Source organism: Anguilla rostrata, chromosome 8, assembly GCF_018555375.3.
Source record: "Anguilla rostrata isolate EN2019 chromosome 8, ASM1855537v3, whole genome shotgun sequence".
Lineage (NCBI taxonomy): Eukaryota > Metazoa > Chordata > Actinopteri > Anguilliformes > Anguillidae > Anguilla > Anguilla rostrata.
The window spans coordinates 16371341-16393399 of record NC_057940.1 but is presented as its reverse complement, the minus strand read 5'-3'; the positions used below and the strand labels follow the sequence as shown (position 1 = coordinate 16393399).

The following is a 22059-nucleotide window of genomic DNA, read 5'->3' as shown; positions in this document are numbered from 1 at the left end:
GTAACCTACTCTTCCTGTAGCCCTTCTCATTCCTGGTAAAATACCTTTTTTAATAAATGAGGTTTTATTCTTCACAGTGCAGTGTGACTGATCATGGACATGACTTTTTTCACTTTCAACCAATCACCAGAGTGCAACAGAATATGCAACATATTCACAGGACACAGATACCTCTGTCTGTAATTAAATCTGAACTCTAATCTACCAACCTACCAAAAGCCAACACACAGTTCAGTAGTATATTCAAAAGGCAGCATCTGCAGTCTGGTAATGCAGGATTCAACCAAAAGTTTTGTAAAATAATGTGAGGTCTTATGACTTATAAAACAAACTATACACACAGAGGAAGGTTCAAGTCTTAGTTCCAAAGATCATGCAGGCTATGCTTTTTTTGGGGGGAAGGGGGGGGGGGGGGCAGCATTGCTGTAAATGAGCAACCTACCCTGTATAAATAAAGGTTAATAATCAAAGTTCCTCTGTTTTGGACATACACACGCACACACGCGCACACACATACACATGCATGAATGCACATGTGTACATCGTTATATTGGGTGCATTGTGTGAAATATGATTCATGACCAATGAACATGACTTTGTTTCACTTTTGATATTTGGTTTTTTACCCGAAAATAGGCCCAGTGCAGAATCTGACATCGAGTGAAATGTGTTGCTTCTGGGCTGACATGTCAACTCCTTTAGATGATGGGAATAAACTCTCCTGCTGTTCCAGGTTTCTGGCATCACTGTGTGATTGAGAATGACTGCCACAGATCTTACAGTGGCAGGACTTATACCTAGGGACTGAAAGAATGCCTTGAGGCGGCTCAGATGCTTGGAACTCCAGGCTGGTCAGTATTCTGTGGTGGGAAACAGCTAAAATGTAAATTGGTAATGGAGTAGATCAGTAATTTATGAATTACTGAAAACTAATAACCTGGCATTGAGGACAACAGCATGTCTTTTTTCAGTTTTATTTCAAACAAATGCGATCCGACAACCGTTATTTTACACAAGAGGTAAATGATACAGCTTAAAGCTGCATGCTTGCCTTTCTGTTGATGTGAATACCAGATGCAAAATTGTTGGAACCACCATTCAAAAGTTTTGTGCAACTTCTTATAAGGGTCAAGGCATACAAAGCTCTGGATTAAATCAACATTTATCCCTAACTTTGACTTCAGCTCAATTTGTTTTTTTTTTATCTGGGTAATTCTGGGAATTTTGCAGTCCACCAAATTGCTTTTGTGGTAAATAAAAAAAAGGTTAACATTTGTTCATTAACAAATGAAAATAAAATAACTTTATTTGCCAGTCAAAGTTAAGGACAGGTGTTGAATGAATTCAGTTCGGTCAGCCAGAAGCCATTGGGCACCACTTGCTTGTAGCATGGCTTAGCATATATCTGCAAGAATATCATTACAAAATATGTCAAAATACAAAATAGCAATTGAATACAGTGTGTTCTACAATATAAAATACAGCCTACCATAAGCAGTTCATTTATATGTGCACATAAAGCGTAACATACACCTCAGTTTCCCATGCCTATCATGTGTCCTCGTAATGTATTCCTGAAACAAAACATTTATGAACAATGGTAAAACAGATAGCCCTGCACAAATGTGTGGTATAGTTCATGTTATGTACATGAATGTGGACCTCAAACACCACTGAGTTTGACAAGTGGTGAACTGGCCAAAAAAAGAGGATAATTTGGTTTTGGAGCATAGTAATACTGTATGAAGAAGTGGATTACAATGCGCTTTTAATTATCATTAGTTTATTAGAAGTTTTATTATTAAAACACGTAAGTAAGAATTTCTGGTGTAAGTTATATGTTTTAATATACTCTACAGGCTGTGTTAACATGTAATATGTATTGGGTATTAAATATGTAGGTACATTTTAATATTTGTCATTATATAGTTTTGCTAGCTGTGATCTTAACATTTTCTTCTGTGCAATCAATATTCCAGTTCTTATTAATGATGTAATGACAGTGGAATATGTAAACCCACACCTCCCAGAGGACATTGCTACACAGAATGCACCCTGGGAGATTATTATATCATTGTATATGATTATACATAATCCATCTCCAGCTTCCTGCAAATAAAAATGTCATTTGGCCTCATTTCGCCTTTGGAGAGATTTTTGATAAATTGGCAGATTCAGTGATCTATTTCCTGATTGCATTTCCTCCAACTTTCCTGTAGGGATTTTTTTTTCTTTTTTTTTGGTCTTTTGATTTTTTTTGGGTTACTCCAGTACCATTTTATCAAAGGCCCTTATTTGCAAAAGTGTGATGAGGTCAACAAATAACTAAAATATACAATATAAAAAATATTTTTAAAAATGTAAGGGTATGTAAGTCTGAACCAGACTCTGAAATAATAGTGTTGTTTAATATTAACTAACCTTTAAATATCAATGAATAAAATATCCTTTGGTAAAGCAAAATAAAGCAGCAGGACAGAGTGCTGCAAAGCAGGTTATCCGAAGCAGAGCCTTCGACACCTGGCCTTAAATGTCAAGATAAATATATTCAGCCTCTGTCTCTGTCTGCACACATCTATAAGAACTAGACCTGAATCCAGCAGAGTTATTCATGTACTGTCACAGAAATGCACTGCAGCTGGCCAATGTAAACCTGTAGTTCAGACAGGGCAAAGGAATTTAGGCAAAAAAAAAATATGCTCACAAGTTTAAAATGTGTAATGTTTTGACAATATATAAAATGGTAACAATACTAACAATGGCCTGTATTCAATAAATCAATGTTTGTCCTTAACATTGACAGACAAGTGAATATTTTAGAAATTTATCCCAGCATGCATTGGACGAGAGGCAGAAATACACCCTGGACCAACACTTAGCAAAGGCTCAACAACAAATATGAAGATCTTGTGATATTAGATATTTCATTTTCTCTATTCTGCATTTTATATTTTAAAATTTATATTTAAAGAAATATAATGGTATAATGGTGCAATTCTTGTGATGCTGCTACAACTAAATTCAATTACAGTGAATTTTACAAATAAATGTGTATAATTAATATTTCCATGAAACTTTTCTCAAAATGGGTGGTGAAAGAAAATTACAATTTATCCCTGGCACCCAGGACTAATCAGGAAATCCCTTGAGTTATTGGTTCTGTTTACAGCCATCCTACACACTCGTAGTTTTAGTCAGGAGGATTTTTAAATGAAATGTATTACAAACTCCATACGTACCAAAAGTGTCATGCAAAATGTAACAAATTAACCTTTTTCTGAATATTTAATCCCTCAAACTTGCATATTGTTGCTGAAAATAGACTATAGAAAGAAACATCTTAATTTTAAGCTATATTTTATTTCCTAGTTTGGTCTTCAATGCTCATACATTTTTTGGTAACATTGCATTTCTGCTCCACCTGTACAGTAATGTGCTTGACATATGCTTGCCATATTCCTAGCATTTATCTGATCTGCTGCCTGCTAATCTATTCAACATAAACCTTTCTCCTTGCATTAGGTGGGTACTAGGAATCATCATATAAATAAAATTAACAGGGATGGTTTTTATTATCACATGCTTCTCTTGACTATAGTTGTTAACACTTCAAGTTTATAACCAAACCAGTTTATGTCCAGACAGATGAGTAATATGATATTGTCTTTGCTTGCATAAACCTACGTGCAAATACAAGGGACATTTGTCAAAGATGGCTCAAAGTACAGTGTTATGCCTTTTACAATTATATAGCTTAGCAGTATTTGCTTTTACTGATACGCAGGAAGCAAAAAAAGAGCTTTTATACATATAAAAAATGATTCATTGTAATATATGATATTTAATAACAATGTAGATAACTGTCATTTAGCTACCAGAATCATGTTATTGTTGTTTTTACTCACTTTATTATAATTTGAAAGGTGTTTGTTACCATAAAGAGTCACACTATTATACATGAGACCTTTAATGAATGCATAATACAACCAAGTGTATTTTATAAATATTGAAAGTTAATTCAGTTTTAGAAATGAATATTACATCAGGGGTATAGCTGTAGTTACCCAGCTAAGGACATACAAGCATGGTCAAAGATTATGATTTACATTTTTCCCTTTCTGTATTGCAACAAAGCATAAAATATCAAAAAAATGAACAAAAACAAAACTATATTATATTTTGCTATGAAGCGCTGCAGATTTGTTGTGAATCCAAGAGTTTATAAAGACTGACTCCAAATTCTGAGCTATGGTACATTCGATAAACATAATAAAAAAAGGCAAGCATCTCCTAATCAACGTCTCAAAGAAATGACTCGTTTACCCTCATGTTGTAAGAGTAATGCTCGCCCAGGTCCTCGTTCCTGGAGTCAGGTATCAGAACTTGGAAAATATCATTAGCCACCCTGCTAATGCTGTTATAAGATGGCGGAGAGGAAGTGGAGTTTATCGTCTCAACCTTATGGGCTTCAGGCCCGTAGTTCTCCCTGATCATGGACACGATCAGCCCCTCTTTCTCGGGCGTTGTCGCCACCTCGCGGGGGTTGTTGATCTGCCGGTACAGGAGGGCAGCCTGCCTCACCTGCCGCCTGATCAGGTGCCTCCGGTAGGATCGCTGGATGATGATGGCCGAAACCTCCTCCTGCTTGCGTCGAAGGGTTGAAGTGATGGGCTCGTGGGAAATTTTGGACGGGTTGGACATCATGAACTTCTCCTCCATCTGCTGCTTCAGGGCGTCCATCTCCCCGGACTCGCCCAGGACCCGCTTGGTGAAGGCAAACAGGATGTCCAAGCAGTGGATCTTGTCGCCGGCGACCATGGGCAGGTCCATGGCGATCAGCTTCATCTTGTTGGGCTTGGGGATGCGAAGCGGCTCCGACAGAGCGTCGGCGAAGTCGGAGAGCATGGTGTACTCGATGAACTGCGTGGCCTGCGGGTCGTAGTTCTCCCACACCTCGTAGAACATCTCAAAGTCGTCCTCGCCCAGCGGCTCCGTGCTCTCCTCAGTGGCCACGCTGAAGTTCTCCAGGATGATGGCGATATACATGTTCACCACGATGAGGAAGGATATTATTATGTAGCTGACGAAGAAGGCGATGCCCACCGAGGGGTTTCCGCAGTTGCCTTTGGTGTTCGTGCCGGTGTTGGTGATGTTGGAGTTGCACTCCTCGGGGGGATTGTTCAGGATGGGATTGAGCAGGGTGTCCCACCCGGCAGAAGTTGTAATTTGAAACAGGCAGATCATGCTATTCCCGAAAGTTTCAAAGTTGAACATGTCATCGATCCCACCCTGTTTCTTTACGTAGGCGAAGTTGGCCATGCCGAAGATGGCATAGATAAACATGACCAAGAAAAGCAGCAGACCTATGTTGAACAAGGCTGGTAGAGACATCATTAAGGCAAACAGTAAAGTTCTTATTCCTTTGGCTCCTCGTATAAGCCGAAGTACTCGGCCTATTCTTGCAAGTCTAATAACTCGGAACAGAGTTGGTGACACAAAGAATTTCTCTATAATGTCAGAGAGAACCACACCTGCAAGGAGAGAAAAGCATAAAGATATCTGATTATACAGATGGTAATTTGTCACAGAAAAGGGCTTTGACTGTTTTTCCATTTTCTTTTCCCTTTGAAACCCATAATGCAAAACATCCTGACCAATTACACAAAAGTAAATTTTTATTGAAGTTAATTATGCATTATAATCAGTCAATAATCCTTTATATAAACAAATTTTCATATATCACATTGTACATCATGCAACAAAAGCATGCACTCATATAGTTGAGTCATTCAATTGTACAGCCAACTGTTTAAATCTATTAAAGTACTCCTTGAATAGTCACCATGTACGTGTACCATGTTTAAAATATCTGAAAATCTAAATTGCACTGAGATATTTCTCTGATACATTGCCTTACCTTGCAAGGGCAAATAAAAGTTGCATCTACTTTGAGCATGAACATTAGTTCTTAAAATAGTTGACAGGTAATGCTAAATAAATTCAGGGACATTTCATTGCACAAACTCAAAGACATCTCCAAGGTTCCTTCATAATTACTGGATATTCATTACAAAACACAGGGTTTTTATTTCTTAGACAGTCATCCTGTGTAGTTAATACAAAGATTCCTCCACACAAAAACCACAGGAGATGCTACGCACCCACGATGGAGAGGATGACCACTACAAAGTCGAAGATATTCCACCCAACGGTAAAAAAGTACCAGCGCAGGGCAACCATTTTGATGAGGCATTCTGTGGTGAAGATGATGATGAAGGCTAAGTTGATGTTGTAGAGGACCTTCTCTGTGTAAGCTGACTGCTCATCCGTCTCCACCATCATGGTTATCATGTTCAGGATGATGAGAACCATGATGATGATGTCGAAGGCTTGCTTTGTCACTAGGTCAAAAAAGAAGCCTTGCAACGGGTTCTGTAAAAGGTTAAACATTTTATTGAGCTTAATATGGATTGTATAATACGAAATAGAACCACAACTCAATTGATGCCCTCATATCAATTCAGTCAATATTTCAAAACAGGCTTGAAGGTAGTTTAAATATGAAGATATTGGAACTTGATTCCACCTCCAATCTCTTAGATCAAATAGATCTTATTATTACAATTAGATCAGTAATTTTAAATAAGAAAATTGACAACAGAACTGAAAGTAAAATTTTTAAGTTTACTATCATTTTTAACATAAAATAAAGCACAAATGATAATAAGGTTAGAAAACTGTGAACTAGTCAAAACTAGACACTATTAACTTCACAGTGAGGGGTGTCACAGTGGGGGGAATAGTGGAACTGACTACCCAGGGCCCCAAGGTGAGGGGGGAGGGGGGTGGGGTGGGGTGGGGGGGGGGGGGTCAAAAGGCATGGACTAAAAAGTTTGGTCTACAATTTTAAGGGGGCCCACAGAGACTGCATATACACAGGGCCCAGGATGTCATGCCACACCCCTGTGCACAGGTAATGGGAATCACCCACAGGCTCCTTTGGTACGTACCACTGGCCGTGGAATAGGCTTCTGGGGTTTCTTAGAGCCCAGCTTTTTCATCGCATTATAGTACTTCTTCTGTTCTTCAGTCATGAAAATATCCTCTCCACCTAAGTGCACAAAAATATTATTATTATTATTATTATTATTATTATTATTACTACTAATGCTACACTGTGTGAATAGTTTTTAATGCATGGGTTAGATCGAGACAGGACTATTGAGCTGCTGGAAGGTGGCAGAATGAAACTACTGGAAGTTTTGTGCACTTATCTTTCTTTTCTGCTGGTTGAAATTGTCAATGATCACACCGATGAAGAGGTTCAAGGTGAAGAAGGACCCAAAGATGATGAAGATGACAAAGTACAGGTACATGTACAGGTTTGCTTCCTTGGTGGGCTGCTCCTCCACCTATTGCAAAAGAATATTTCACTGTTGAAAGGCCGTGTTAACAGTTGATGTTAAACAAGTATGGTAATAATATCTAATATCCAATGTACACCATTAACCCCAACATTATATCTGGAAAAGTATTTTTTTCAGTAATCAGTTCTTTCTCCTGCACATTCAGTGTTTGCACACAGGGTATTAATATTTGCAAAATAAACATAAAACAAATAAAGCAAAACATGAACTATATAATATCTATATGTGAGGAAACACCTCATACAACAGCGACAGCTTTCTTGATCCAATAAGCGATATACAAAAAATTAGGGATTCTAGCCTTTTATAGTAGTCATGTCAGTTTTCCTATTGGTTTTGTACCTGTCTTTCCTACTGGACATGTGCAGATTGTACGATTCCTGTTTAAGATACTCAAGAATGATATGAAATAAACAAACCCTGACCAAGTAGGAAAACATTTTAGCTGGGCATAGGATTACCTTTATTAAATGCTTGTAAATAAGAAAATGAAGTAATATTTCAGTCTTGTCAATGCAAATACGATTGAATGAAACAATAAAAAGCATTAAATTATGCTTATGTGCTTCCGTTATTGATTTGCTTACATTTCTGTCACAGTACTTATACTTTCATAACTTTATTAATAATGATTTTTTTTGGTTGTTCCAATCCTGTCTTTTTAAATTAATCATCTTTTTGGACATATTTTTGCTAATCTTCTGCTACTATAGCCTGGATATAATCAAAATCATCCACTTTGACCTTTTTGCTTTTTCTACATAAACTACTGTTTGGTGATTCATACATGATTGATGTAGTCTGGATAATGGTGTTGATAATCTAAACAATTCCAACACACACACAAACATGCACGCAGACTCACACACACATATGTAATATTTATATATATATATATATATATATTTATAATAGGTGATCGCATGGCACTACTTACAGCTCGTGAATCCACAGCTGCGTACATGATATCCATCCAGCCTTTAAAAGTTGCCTTAAAAATGGTACATTACAAGAGTGTTAGATTTTACATGAATTATTATTATATACCCATACAGTTTATACCTATAAAAGTTCATTTTGACTTCAAGACATGGGGAATTTGGCAACACGTTTTAACCAATTATTACAATGTATTGGACGATGAACAACGGAATGCTAAATTTTAGCTGGATAGCAGCCAGGCTAATGGCCCGATTTACATTTCATAAAATGTAAATAAACTGTTATCTCAAGTAATGTATTTATTTAATATCATATACATTTCTCATGCTCATCTAAAAAAAATGCAATAAACTTTAAAAATCTTTATACTGCATATACAGTGTGTGCTTATAGGCTTAATGAGACACTTGGGGACATGATTGCTTTTTAATTATTATCCACCTAGATACACTAGCTATATATAAATGAATATTATTTGGTATTGGCAATAGCTCATACAAGCTCCCAATGCTTTTACTTAGGCATGAGGTGACTTATTGAAACTTCAAATGAATATAAAGTCTGTCACATATAGAAACCAATAATTATCATTAGGCCCTGATTAGTATTATTCAACACCTGGTGAAAACCCCTGCCAGTTCTGACTACTAGCCTTAAAATAGGCCAATGGACAAATTAAATGAAAATGGGGAAAAAGATCCTCCTGACCAGCAATGGAAATGGAAAATATGGGCTTCCTCCTGGCAGACCATGAGGGAAAAATTGAATGAAATTTGCAGTTCACTTCACAGTGAGTGAGCACCTATCAGCAAAAATCACGACAGTTGGCCTTTCGCCTTGGTTACCAGTAATTACTGGCTTTGGTGAATGACTGGGGACAGGACTATTCCTAGATGCAAATGAAAGGTTTGTGTTGGGTGAAGCCAGAGTAAAGTGATGGAGCAGCAGTAAGTGACTTGTTGCTAGGCTACTGGTCCAAATAATCTAAGATGAAGAATGAGAAGTACTCTTGGAGAGCACAGAAGTCTGCAAAAAGGGCCCTCAAGGCTAAAAATACAGTCCTGCATAACACGTCTGTTGACTTTTGTCTTTCGAGAAAATAGCAAATAGCAAATTTTGTTTAAAAATAGAGAGGAAAAAAGTCTCAAAGAAGGAATTGGACAACGAGCCATACTTACCACTTGCAGAAGTGAGAGGTAGCCAGAGGCCACGTTATCAAAGTTGACCTTCACCTTGGTCCAGTAAAACTGCGGGTCATTCATGGCCTTACATTGAGACTTGTTGTTGATCTCGGAGGCATTATAAAGGTCCCCTTTCTGGTTGACGCACCTTCCAAACTTTCCCGCAAAGAGGTTGACACCCATTATGCTGAATATGAGCCAGAAAATCAAGCAGACGAGCAGCACGTTCATGATGGAGGGAATGGCGCCAATTAGTGCGTTCACCACCACCTGTCACCAAGGAAACCAGACAGTGCGTGAGACTAGCATGCCTGATGCCACCTGCAGAAGTGATCTCAAGACTATACACACTTCTTCATTCATGGTTATTCAGACACAATGTGCAGATTACAGTAATGTTTGTCATTTATATATTGCACCTATCATATTGTCATTGTTACATTGTGCGTTTAATAATACATTACACATTATACATAATGTGTAATATCAAACAGGTTTATACACTTAGTAAATCAACATGAGTCAACCAGTCATAAAGATGTTTGTCAGTCATACATTAAAATTATTTAAATGTGCATTAAATTACATTTTAATGTTTTAAAATGTCAGTACATTTTGGTAAAAAGTGCTCATTCAGAATCAGAATTCCACATCGGTTGTTCAGGCTGATAATGGGCAGAGTATAAACAGTAGAGAGAAACAGACAGCAGGGCAGACAAGACAGACAGAAAAAAAATAGCTGTGATGCAACTTCAATAGCAAAATGAATATTAATACTCAGTGTTGAGGAGTTGTGGATGGTTTAGAGTAACTAAAAATTCAGACATGGTGTTATACAGAATTGAGACGAGGACCCTAATACACAACACACAGGTGTTGTGGACTCATTAAACACTTCTGGGCTGTACTGAGAGGCACTTTTCTCCTGGTGCACACAGGCACAACTCTTTCCCAAAAACAAATTTATCGAAGCTTCAGAGGGAACACACACAGAACATTGGGACTGGGTTGCCAGGTGAGGAGAGAAGAAATGGAACACCTGTAAGTGAGGTGAATAACTATTTTTCCATCCTGAGTGATGTTGCTTCTTATCAAGACTCAGTGGGACTCAGGTGGATACAGTAGGTTTTGAAACTGAACTGAAAAGAAAGCTACGCTGCCTAGCCTCGACTGACTGTAAATTAACTCTTGATGCTAACATGAGGAGTCAAATTCAAGGGAAGGGTGTTACCAGCGATCAGCATTCTTCTCATGTGAACAAGGCACTGAATGGTTACACTGCTAAAAGAGTGTTAAAATGGGTCTTTGTTAAAGTGATTATCTTAACACTGGATTTAAAGGTCTACTGATAATGCTGGGGATATCTTGTGACGCCTCATAGCCCTGTGTTACCTTTTAACAATTAATTAATATCATAAAATGAGAAACAAATGCAGTAAAATAGAGAAGGGGGGGTGGTGGGGGGCGGGCGGTGGAGGAGGGTGGGACTGCCAGAGGGATAATGAGTGTGTTAAAAAGTGTTAAAACCCTGAAAGTGTGAGAGAAGCAAATCTTACCCGCATGCCTTCAAATCTGGACAGTGCTCTTAGCGGTCTGAGAGCTCTGAGGGTCCTAAGTGATTTTATGGCGGCGAAGTCAGCGCATCCCAGCGAATTAGCTATGAGGCTTATTATAGACACCTACAGAGACAGACGTGCACAAAACCAGTTTATCACAGCGGCTCAATAACTTGCCAGATGTTTACACACTTCCTGTTATAGGAGGAAATACAATCACAGAAAAAGGAAGGTTTTCTGAAAGAAATGCGAAGTCAGCGCATCCCAGCGAATTAGCTATGAGGCTTATCACAGACACCTACAGAGACAGACGTGCACAAAACCAGTTTATCACAGCGGCTCAATAACTTGCCAGATGTTTATACACTTCCTGTTATAGGAGGAAATACAATCACAGAAACATATTGTGAGATGTCAGTTGATACAACCAAGCATATATATATATATATATATATATATATATATATATATATACATAGTGTATATACACATATACACTACATGGCTAAAAGTATGTGTACACCCCTTCTAAATAGTGGGTTCAGCTGCTTCAGCCACACCCATTGCTAACAGGTGCATAAAATCAAGCATACAGCCATGCAATCTCCATAGACAAACATTGGCAGTAGAATGGGTTGTACTGAAGAGCTCAGTAACTTTCAACGTGGCATTGTCATAGGATGCCGCCTTTCCAACAAGTCAGTCTGGTAAATTTCTGCCCTTCTAGAGCTGCCCCAGTCATTGGTAAGTGCTGTTATTAGGAAGTGGAAACGTCCACACAATCCCACAGGATGGGACTGCCAAGCGCAAAAATCATTTCTCCTCGGTTGAAACATTCACATACTTTATATACATACGCAATACACTACATGCCCAAAAGTATCTGGATATACTATATATAACATATATAAATATGATATAAATATTATGTTTCTCTCAACAGTTGGGGAATGGTATTCAGTTACTGGTAAAATAATGTATTATTGACATGTTGTCATGGATACAGAAAAATGAAATAGGTAAATAACAGGTCTATAGCCGTGCGCATTTCGCTGTGAATCAACACTCGACTGTGCATAATTAGCAATGATTGAATGACTAATTGAGATGATTCAGGTACTGCAATGTGATGGCTGCTAATGATTGCTCAACAGGTGGCTTCATGGGAAGGCTTTAGCATTTTGTGCTGCAGATCATGGAAAAGGGCTGCAGTGTTTAATGAACCTGCACACCATATAAATATAAAAGTGTTGGGGATTAAGGCTTGTCAATTATGTTCCATTGTACGTTCCCTGGACCTCTTAAATTTTCATCAGAACACAATAAAATGTTAAGTGCTAATTCAAGTCTAATAAATGTTCATGAGTCCAAAGGGGATGAAACGTAGTAAAAGCTACTCTATCAGTTGATTTAACATGTAGCATTTTACTGTGAACCAGTGGACAAAGTAGGACCCATTACTGGATACCCAAATAGTTATTTCATACTTACAAACAAAAACAAAGCATTCCTACCATATATTCTTTATCTTGTTTCTTTTCTCTTTAAATGTGAAATCATCTTAGCAGTAATAGACTTCCTGCTATAACATTGTGACTCCTGAAATTGTGTTGTAGATAATTTGAAGCACTTGGGTGTCTCAAAAACAAGGCCTCTCACGAGAAACACATCTTCCTTTTCAAAGGGAACAGAGCTGTGGGTGTTTATGTTGTCGCAAACAATATCACAACACATTTTCTTGTTGCAGTCCCAGTTTTTAAAAGAATGCACATTTCATTTTCCTGTAATATGCAACCGAGTCATATGTCAGCATGCAGGAACTGTTATAGTCAGAGCACAGCATCTTACCGAAGGCAGCTAGACCAAAATGGATTCTCACGATAAATTGCACTGGTAAGAGTCAACATTTTGTCTGCTTTGTCGCAATGAATGACTGGGGCACTAATCAGAGTTGAATATGCCTTTGAGCATGCTCAGTGCCTTTGAAATGTCAGTTAAATATGAATGTGAGGGAAGGAAGACACCTGAGTATTTGGTACTCAGGTATTAGTGTGAGCACATATTCATTTTGTATGCATTCAAGCACTTTATAAATTAATTATGACAAAAATAAAAATCCACAGAAGAAAAGTGTCCTACAAAAACTATAAAATCAAGGACCATGGAAATAAATATTCAAAAGTTCTATTCTACAGCAAAGCAATTATTTTATATGAACAAGTAGTAGGTTCAAATAAAATTCTTTTTTTTAAAGCATGTCTTCCTTTTAAATAATAAAGCAGTATTACTGAAGCAAACAATATATGCAAAACAAACATTTTACTTACATCTACGATGAGAAAGTCAAGCCAACACCAGTAATTGGTGAAGTACTTCTTGAATCCATATGCCACCCACTTGAGAAACATCTCCAGGACAAAGACATAGCTGAACACCTTGTCGGCATATTCCAAAACTACCTTCACCACCTTCCTCTGCTCTATATAAATGTCTTCAAACGCCTGTCAAGGAGACACATAAACCACATTTGTCAATTCTCTATGATGAACGAGTTGCACACTGTGGCCCAACATGCTCCACACAAGCTACGGCCTTATAAAGCAAAGTATAAGGATCACATTTTGGTGAAAATGTTTCAGTTGTCTAGTCTAAAACAATGTGGCCCTCGTCTTCATATTCAATGGGATCCTATAGCTACTACAGTACATGTCACTCTCCTGACTGCAGGTGGTTCATTACCATGGCAAATACTAATTTGTTCCAGCACTCCTAATTGCACTCCTTCGAAGAAGGATTTGCCAAAACATTGGGCTTTGTGAAGGCATAACCAGGAATAGAATACAACACAAAATTTTACTTTTGCGTGTACTCCCTGCTTATTTCTGTAGGTATAAATTCTTTATATTTTTAAAAATTTTGCTGTATACAGTTTTTACAGTTTTAAAGGCAATGTGCAATGACCTTGGACTGAGTTGCAGCCAATGTGTATATCTCCCTGTTAGAGTACAGAATATCAGAAGGGGACTTAGTTGCAACTGTTAAATTTCTTTCTATGCCTAAGACTCTTCATGGGCAACTATGTTTTTAAATTGATAGGTTGGAATTAAAATTGCTATGGTTTCCCTTCTGCAAGGTGTCAGTACTTTTAAATTCTTGCCATGCTCCTCACCGGGGTTATTATGTTTTATTATTGACATTAGCATTAATTACAAAGTAAGAATATTAAATGTCAGCACGCCCATGCAAATAATAACATGTGGAGGTTTACCGAGTGGGAGTTTCACAGCTGGATAGTGGCCTGAAGGTATTTTCACCAAGCAACTAGCATAAAATCATTGCTTGTGCTCTCATTCAGGTGGTCTGCACTGTAATTATTTCTAAACTTTCTAAGTGGGAAAAATTCTATATGCTTTTTCTGTAGTTTTTTTCCCAACTTGGCTGTAATATGAAAGGTTATCCCCTACATCCTGCGTTTTCACATAGGGGTCAGGGAAGGTACAGCAGGGGGTCCACAATCACACTCTCAGCCCCCCCAACCTGTACTTAAAAGTTCCCCTCTGCCAATTCGCAATCACATTTTCCTCTCCCCATCTGCACGTGCCCTTTAGAGACCCTTTTCTTAAATACAACCCTTTATAACTTATGATGGGATCCTCAGGAATGCTTTTTCAGCCTGGTTGGGGGTCAAATCCAGTTGAAAACCCCTTCCCTATGAACTCTTATTTGATACCTTATTTTCAAAGCGCAATCGTAAAACTGTTTTTTTATTGAAGTACATGTAAATAGCTTTTATGCATATAAGTTTCACTGGAAAGGTACTTTCTAGAAGTTTTCCTGCTAAAGGATTGTACATATTTTTAAAATAAACTACTGTCTGTAAATAATAAACAGTAACAGGACAGAAAGAAATGTCCCTTTTGGAGAAAAATATCATAAAAAGACAATAGAATCTACAGACTGTACATTTAGAGTAGCTGTGCTGAGAAGGTCATGGGACAGAGGTCAGAGGTTGGGGGTGGGGGGGGTCTTACCAGAGCACCACTGCTCAGCAGAATCATGAGGATTATGAAGGTCTCAAACCAGCTGTGCTCCACGATTTGGTAGCAGGTCTTCCGCAGTCTCCACCAGGACAGTCCCATTCCCTCCATGGTGTTAATTTTACAGCACGGGAAGTGGCGGACGCAAACTGACAAGGAAGGCCGTCAGATCAGGTCAATACCAAATAAATCGTTACATTTTCTGAGAAAATTCTTCTTTTTTTTTTTTTAAGTCTTAGAAGACATTTTTTGGCCTGATCAACCAAAACACAGTTGTCTGTGTTACATTTTGTTTGTAGTAGTTTTCGTATAACCACTCTCTGTGTCTTTAAAAATTTCTGCATCACAGGAAACCTGATTCCAGTGAGTGGAGCATTTATGGAACATGCAGCCACACATGTACACAAAGAAACACGCCTGCACAGTAATCCCTGTCTGCATCTGTGCGTGGGAAGCCGAAGCCTTGTCATTATACTCTTATGAATCTGCCCTGTCTGATAACATCTGACAAAGCCAAGGAAGCAGCACTTCAGCAGTGGCATTAACAGGGCATCCTACTGACCTTACCGACGTGCCCCTTTAACCCCAATTCTCATCTAGCATTAGACCAGGAAATGACCCGCTGAGGGTAAGTGTCTTATGTAATCTCATAGCGCCCCTTAATAAGATATGGACACTGCTGTGCACCAGAACTCCCAGTATCGGTTACCGCCAGCTTTAAAAGCTCTCCATCATACGGCGGAGCGCTGTCGCGAAATCGCATTACGGCATCCAATGCCCATCTGACTGTCTCCATTACCGCCATCCCAGCTCCGACAAATCAACTTATGGCCCGCGAGCCTAATAACGCGATTATGGCAACACTATACATGGAACTCGATTTGAAAGGAGACCCGAACGCTTTCTTGGCAGTCACGGACGCTTAGCGCCCTGGCGCCAATGTTTTATCGAGCAATTAACGACCATTACGTTGATGGTAAGGAGATAAAATGGCCGTGGCGATGCATTACTATGCAGAGTTCACCATTACGTAACAAGGGGAGTGAACCTGTTTTGTACATACTGTACACAGCTGGCTTTAGACTGTTACTTGTGATACGTGAGCTTTGCATCTGTAGTTTCTTCCCACACGCAAACATGTTGGTTTTATATCATTAACAGGAACCTGGAGGAAAAGAGGAAATTTCATCTGGTTCTCTTTAATGGCATATCACCGGGCTTTTTGATAATCGCACATGATAACCATTGCTGTATAACTCTTCAGACTATGGTGCAGCTATAAATATTTAATAAACTATTAATAACCACATTCCAAAGTATATTCTACGGGAAGAGCTTTTTAATATTACATATTGTGTAATGTAACCAACAACAACAACAACAACAACAATAATAATAAAAATAATAATAATAATAATAATTATTATTATTATTATTATTATTATTATATACATTTCTTATTCTTTGTGGAGGCTTTTTCTATTTCCTGTTGCACAACTTCTCCCTTGCAGCTCATTTCCAAAACAATGATGAAACGATGGGATTCCAGACATAATGAGTCCATTTCAGAACAGATGAGGTCTGCAGTAATTGATGCAGCTGCACTCTACCTGGAGGGTATTCATGCGCAGTTCACTGAACACCATTTTGAGCCAAGATGATTTCCAAGTAGCTTTGCATAATTCTGTGTGCAGATCTGTCAGAGAAGACCACACTTGCATCTGCTGCTTTGCACTCAGGTTCAGTGCTTACGGAAGATGGCACTCCATGGACATGTACGTGAGATCCATTAATTAATAGGGAAAAAATGCATGGGGGGGTCATCAAATATTTAAAATCTGAAGAAATTACAGAATCAAAATTACTTCTGCTAACTGGAGAATAAAGACAGCTAGGGCTGTAAGAAATATCAAGGGAATTCCTCCATACAAAGTTAATTAGGATGTCTGACTCATCCTCTCTCAGTAAGTAAAACACAGACACATCCTGAGCCATATTCACACAACACAGCATCTTGTCTAATACCTGCATTGTTATTTATTGGCTATAGATAACACAGACATATAGACTAAACTGAGTGTGAACGTTAAAACTACAGTATCTTGGATAAGCACACTTTCCAGTGAACACACCCTGCAGAGGTCTGGTAAACCCAAACCGAACAGACTTCAATGGTGGTTTTAAGAAGGTACTCACGGACATCTGCATGGTCTTATGACCATATTGACAGACTGTGTGAATACGGTCATAACTCTGTGTGACTCTTTGTGACTCTGTGATTTATTCTGAAAGGATCTGATGAACATGGGATTTGCGGCAGGTTTAAGGTCCTACTCTCAGCGTTGGGGATCCACTCACTTTCGGGGTAGCAGTCCTCGGGGTCCATGGTCTCTTCGTCCATTTCGGAATACTCGTCCTGCAGATCACCTGACTTCCTCAGGTCAACGGTACTGCCCTCTGACATGCTCTGAGTGTCTCTCTGCGGAACGGAGGAAGAAACTCTCATCAGCTCCACTCGTCGCGGACGCGGCGACAGCGCGCGTGCGTGCGGAACGGAGTTCGGCGATGTCAGTTAGCGCGCGACCGTACATCACGGAAAGGTCGCGCCGCACCCTTGAGAATGAATGGGAGCGTGATTAGCTCCCTTTAGCAGGGGACCTTTGGTCTTTAGCTCAGCGGGCTAATTGTATCTCTCGCCGCGGCGCGCGGCTACCGAGCGCGTCGGGCGGGAACCTGTCGCGGGCCCACACTCCTCTCCGTACATGCGGGTGGGTGTTCTTCACAGGAATCTCTCCTGCAGCCTTGCTGTCGGGGAATCACTGTAGGCGGTAGTAATCACACTGCGGCTGTTCACATAAATTAGTGCCAGGTTAATTACACCAGTGAGCTTTAGATGCTTTAGAGTTTACAGGATTCCATGCAAAGAGCTTTACATCTCATCGATGAAACGAAACACACATGAATAATAAAAAATAGAGATTGCAACTGTTATCCTTAAAGTCATTAACACAATAATAATACAATTTAGAATGGCTCAGATGAGCCACACTGCAAACTAATCTAAATCTTGTTATGGCTCGCATCAAATTCAAAACATTGTTCCTAGCATACCAGGCAGTCAAGGGATCAGCCCCAGCATACCTCCATTAGGTCTTCAAACCCTACATGCCAGCCAGACCCCTCCGTTCCGCTACCTCAGTATGCCTGGCACCTCCCCCTCGTAGCACTTGCGCCTCCCGGTCATGTCTCCTGTCTGTTCTGGCTCCACGATGGAGGAATGACCTTCCCGTGGAGGTCAGAACAGCTGAGACCCTGATCACCTTCAAGCCACGACTGAAGACTCACCTCTTCAGGCTGCACCTCTCCCCATCCCTCCCTACCTCGCTGTAGTCTCTAACTGACTATGTAATCTTAGGTTCGTAGCTAGGTAAGCTGTTTATCTTAAGTTCATTTTAGTTATTGCACTCATGCCTACTTAGACTGCTTTGTTGCTGCTTTTGGTTGTGTTGATCAGATTAACATACAGTGTCCAATTTAAACTATGCGGTCGCTCCCTGCACTTGGAACTGTACTTCCCTCTGGGGTTTTCAACACACTTGTTCCTGGTTATGGTTATACACTTTGTTGTACGTCGCTCTGGATAAGAGCGTCTGCCAAATGCCTGTAATGTAATGTAACGTAAAAATCTAAAATAATGTAAAATGGCCCCAATGGAATCCATGCAGTCTATTCTCAGTAGCTCCATATGATTAGAACGTATATGTCCTGCAACCATTATATGGGGAGCACCATGTAGGTTGAAATGAAAGTCCTTCTGGAGTCCTGTAATGGATACACGTTTACCATGACAGACTGAAATTAAGGCAAAATCATTGCAGATGTGACTCCAGTCTGGAGAAGCGGCCATTTAATCCCACTTTAGGAGCCAGTGGTGAAACTATCATTGTTATTATTACTAGGCTGGAAGATACGCTGAAGGTATTCACATAGGCTGCTCACTGAAGGATCAGGAATGCTTTCAAACAGCAGTGAAAGCATTGACAATCGTCTAGCCAGCTACGCTGCCCCCTCCCACCACCACCCCACTGACCAGATCTATTTAGCCCAGAGCTGGCCTTAACGTGATTATCCCTGTCAGATGACCTACTGGTGGGTTCACCATTATAATCACCCAATGAACCTGAGACAAAAAAGCTCATATGAAGGGTAAGCAGGGTTTAGTCACGCAGCTGCACAGACAGACAGAGAATGCAACCAGCCTGTAGAGGGAATGTCTTTATCTCGCCACGCTCGCGATCATACGCAGACGCAGTTTTTTTTTTTTTTGCCTCACACATTTTCCTCACACTCTGATTAGCCGTTGATTAATATTCAATGTTAATGCCTTCCGCATTGTAGTCTGCTAATGAACCGTAGCAAAGGTCTACATTCCCTTTTATTGCTGTGAAGGTCTAACGGTGGTCCTAAAAAAGGCACTAATTAGATGATCATTAGTACAGAATGTAGGCTATACGGTGTAGGCAATCCTGAAATCTTGTTCGGTGGCGGTTCAAGGCATAGGCAGTCACCTGCCTAGAGTGGCATCTGTATGGGGGGGGGGGGTACACTAATCATGTTGGGGGAGCAGAAAATGAAATTTAAAAAACCCTACCCCCGCATCCCCACCCCACAACTTTGTGATCTTGCCTAGGGTGCCAGAAAAGCTAGAGCCAGCCCTGCTCTTGTTTTTATTTTTGTGGATTGAAGGTGCATGTACAGCTGCAAGCAAACCAAGCTGTTTCTCACAATTTGCATATTTCAAGATTCAGGCAGACATTAATATTCGGTTGAATATTTTTTCCAGGCAGTTGCAATCAGAAAAAAATGTAATTTCAAAGGAATGGCTTATTACTGGCAAAAATAGTAAATAAATATATTGCAAGAAATACTATATAACAGTTGGTACAAGTGTACAAATTATGTATATATTTATATATGTTTACAAATAATTTCCCGGAATTTTGTTCTGAACTACATGTATGGGTTGATAAAGTTTAGTCACAGAAGTGGTTTTCAAACCAATTAGAGAGGAAATTATCTGTTTAAAAATTCCTCATTAATGAGCCTTTCTGAATCTCTCATTAGACACACAGTACGCACAGGCATGCATGAAGAGCTGGGAATCAAAAGCAGTGGAAGCCGAACGCTCCAAGGAAAGGCTGTCAGTTAATTTATCATCATTAATCACTTCTCTCCACTAACCGCAGGGGAGACTTGAACAACGTTCTTTTTAATTAACACGGATACAGTGACAGGGTTACCAGCCAATGAATCCATTAAATCCTGCTAGATGTCCAGGTGACCCAATCAAATGACAGAGGAGTAGGTGTCATGAGGTATATATATAGTCTTTTTTCTTCCAGTGTGAGAACATGAATAATATAAGTGGGCTGGTTGTCAGTTGCGTACAGTGACACTGTGCCCTTTTTATTTATTTTTTTTGCCACTATGAGCAACGCCCTAAAAGAAATGTACAGATAATAGAATACATGGGCGGAACCAAATCCCACGAGTCACAGGAGTCCAATACCATGTTCCTGACTAAGGACTGGAGAAAGCCGCTCAACCCCAATATCGCCATCTAGTGGACGTTGAAGACACTGCAATATTACAGCCGCATTAGCCGGATGGACAGGTATGGAAAGACCAGATAGCAGGATGGGTGCCTCAGGGTCATGGCCTTGTGGAGCAGCTTTGATTTTGATATAGAGATTTCCCCATCCCCCCACCTTAATCTGAGGTGCAAATCCCACCAGGGGGCTAAGCCCCAGAGTGAGAGGCCACAGGCCCATGGGAAGATAATGGAGAAAAACAGGGAAGTGAAAGATCACCTCAGGTATTTTTCCATCTCCGGTTCAAATTCCTAACCATAACAGAACAACAGAAATTGGTTGTCTCCCAACAATGCTTCAATATTTTACTATGTTCTGATGGAGGTATGTACAAAGCGTCTTCCTAATAAGCCCCTTATTCCAAAAATATATTCATAAATTGTTAGGGAAAGCTTCTTTTTCTGTGAGTGACATGTTCAGAGCAGGACAGAAACAGAGGATTTAAAGAGAGCAGGAGAATGGGAATGGTGTGGGCGGCAGGGACGGGGCGGGGGGGGGGTGGACAGGAGCTGGGAGGGTGGGGGGTGGGGGGGGCAGTGCTTAATCCATGACTTTTTGTCCGTAGAATCTGACCACAGCCAGCTGTTAGTGACCCATGCCATTCCCTCAGCCAGCTGATTGAGAGAGACAGTGAGACAGAAAGAGAGAGAAAGAGAGAGTTAGAGAGAGCGCGCAAGAACAAGAGAGCACAAGAGAGGCAGAGGCGGAGAGAGCAGGAGGAACTCTGAAATTGTTAACCTCTCCACAAGAACTCTGTGAGTCAGATCTGAGTCAGACAGCAGTGACAATAGGTAAGGGGCGTCAAAGACCACTCAATCGGTCAATCTCTCCAAACCGGCTTCATATTCCTTCAGTACCTCATGGAGGCTAGTGCGTGGGAGGTGTGTGTGTGTGTGTGTGTGTGTGTGGTCTCTGATGTATTTTTTCTGTGCTGAGCCACTCAGAGCTTTGAGAGAATGGGACAAACACAGACAAATCAGCATTGCAAGGCTGACCCAACCAGTTACAGGGGCTACTGGTGCTATCTGGGTGGACAGGTCTTACCCGCCTGTGTGTTTCTGAGTCCTTGTTTTTCATGGTTTTATAAACACCTATGTTCAAATTTTCTATTATATTTTTTGAAACCATTGCAACCTAAGAGTGCATAGCAATGACTGGTTTTGGTTTTTAAAGATGGACAGGATGAAAGAGCCAAGCATGTTCAAGTGGCAATCACTTACATGGGACTTACACACTGATTACACAACATTTACAAATCACACCCA

At 39.8% G+C, this 22059-nt stretch overlaps 1 protein-coding gene across 4 annotated transcripts in view; it reads right to left on the bottom strand.

The window, feature by feature from the left end:
- Window positions 1–960: 960 nt before the first annotated feature.
- LOC135260953 (sodium channel protein type 4 subunit alpha-like) overlaps window positions 961–22059 on the bottom strand; it is an 86776-nt gene continuing 65677 nt past the window's right edge. For all 4 annotated transcript variants that reach the window (XM_064346716.1, XM_064346714.1, XM_064346713.1 and 1 more), the window contains 10 exons: window positions 17502–17622; window positions 15138–15292; window positions 13434–13607; window positions 11107–11229; window positions 9548–9820; window positions 8365–8418; window positions 7271–7412; window positions 7011–7111; window positions 6162–6432; window positions 961–5531 (listed from right to left, as the gene is read on the bottom strand). In XM_064346716.1, coding sequence (XP_064202786.1) covers window positions 4303–5531; window positions 6162–6432; window positions 7011–7111; window positions 7271–7412; window positions 8365–8418; window positions 9548–9820; window positions 11107–11229; window positions 13434–13607; window positions 15138–15292; window positions 17502–17622 — 2643 coding nt within the window. In that variant the 3' untranslated portion in view covers window positions 961–4302. The remainder of the gene's footprint in view (window positions 5532–6161; window positions 6433–7010; window positions 7112–7270; window positions 7413–8364; window positions 8419–9547; window positions 9821–11106; window positions 11230–13433; window positions 13608–15137; window positions 15293–17501; window positions 17623–22059) is intronic.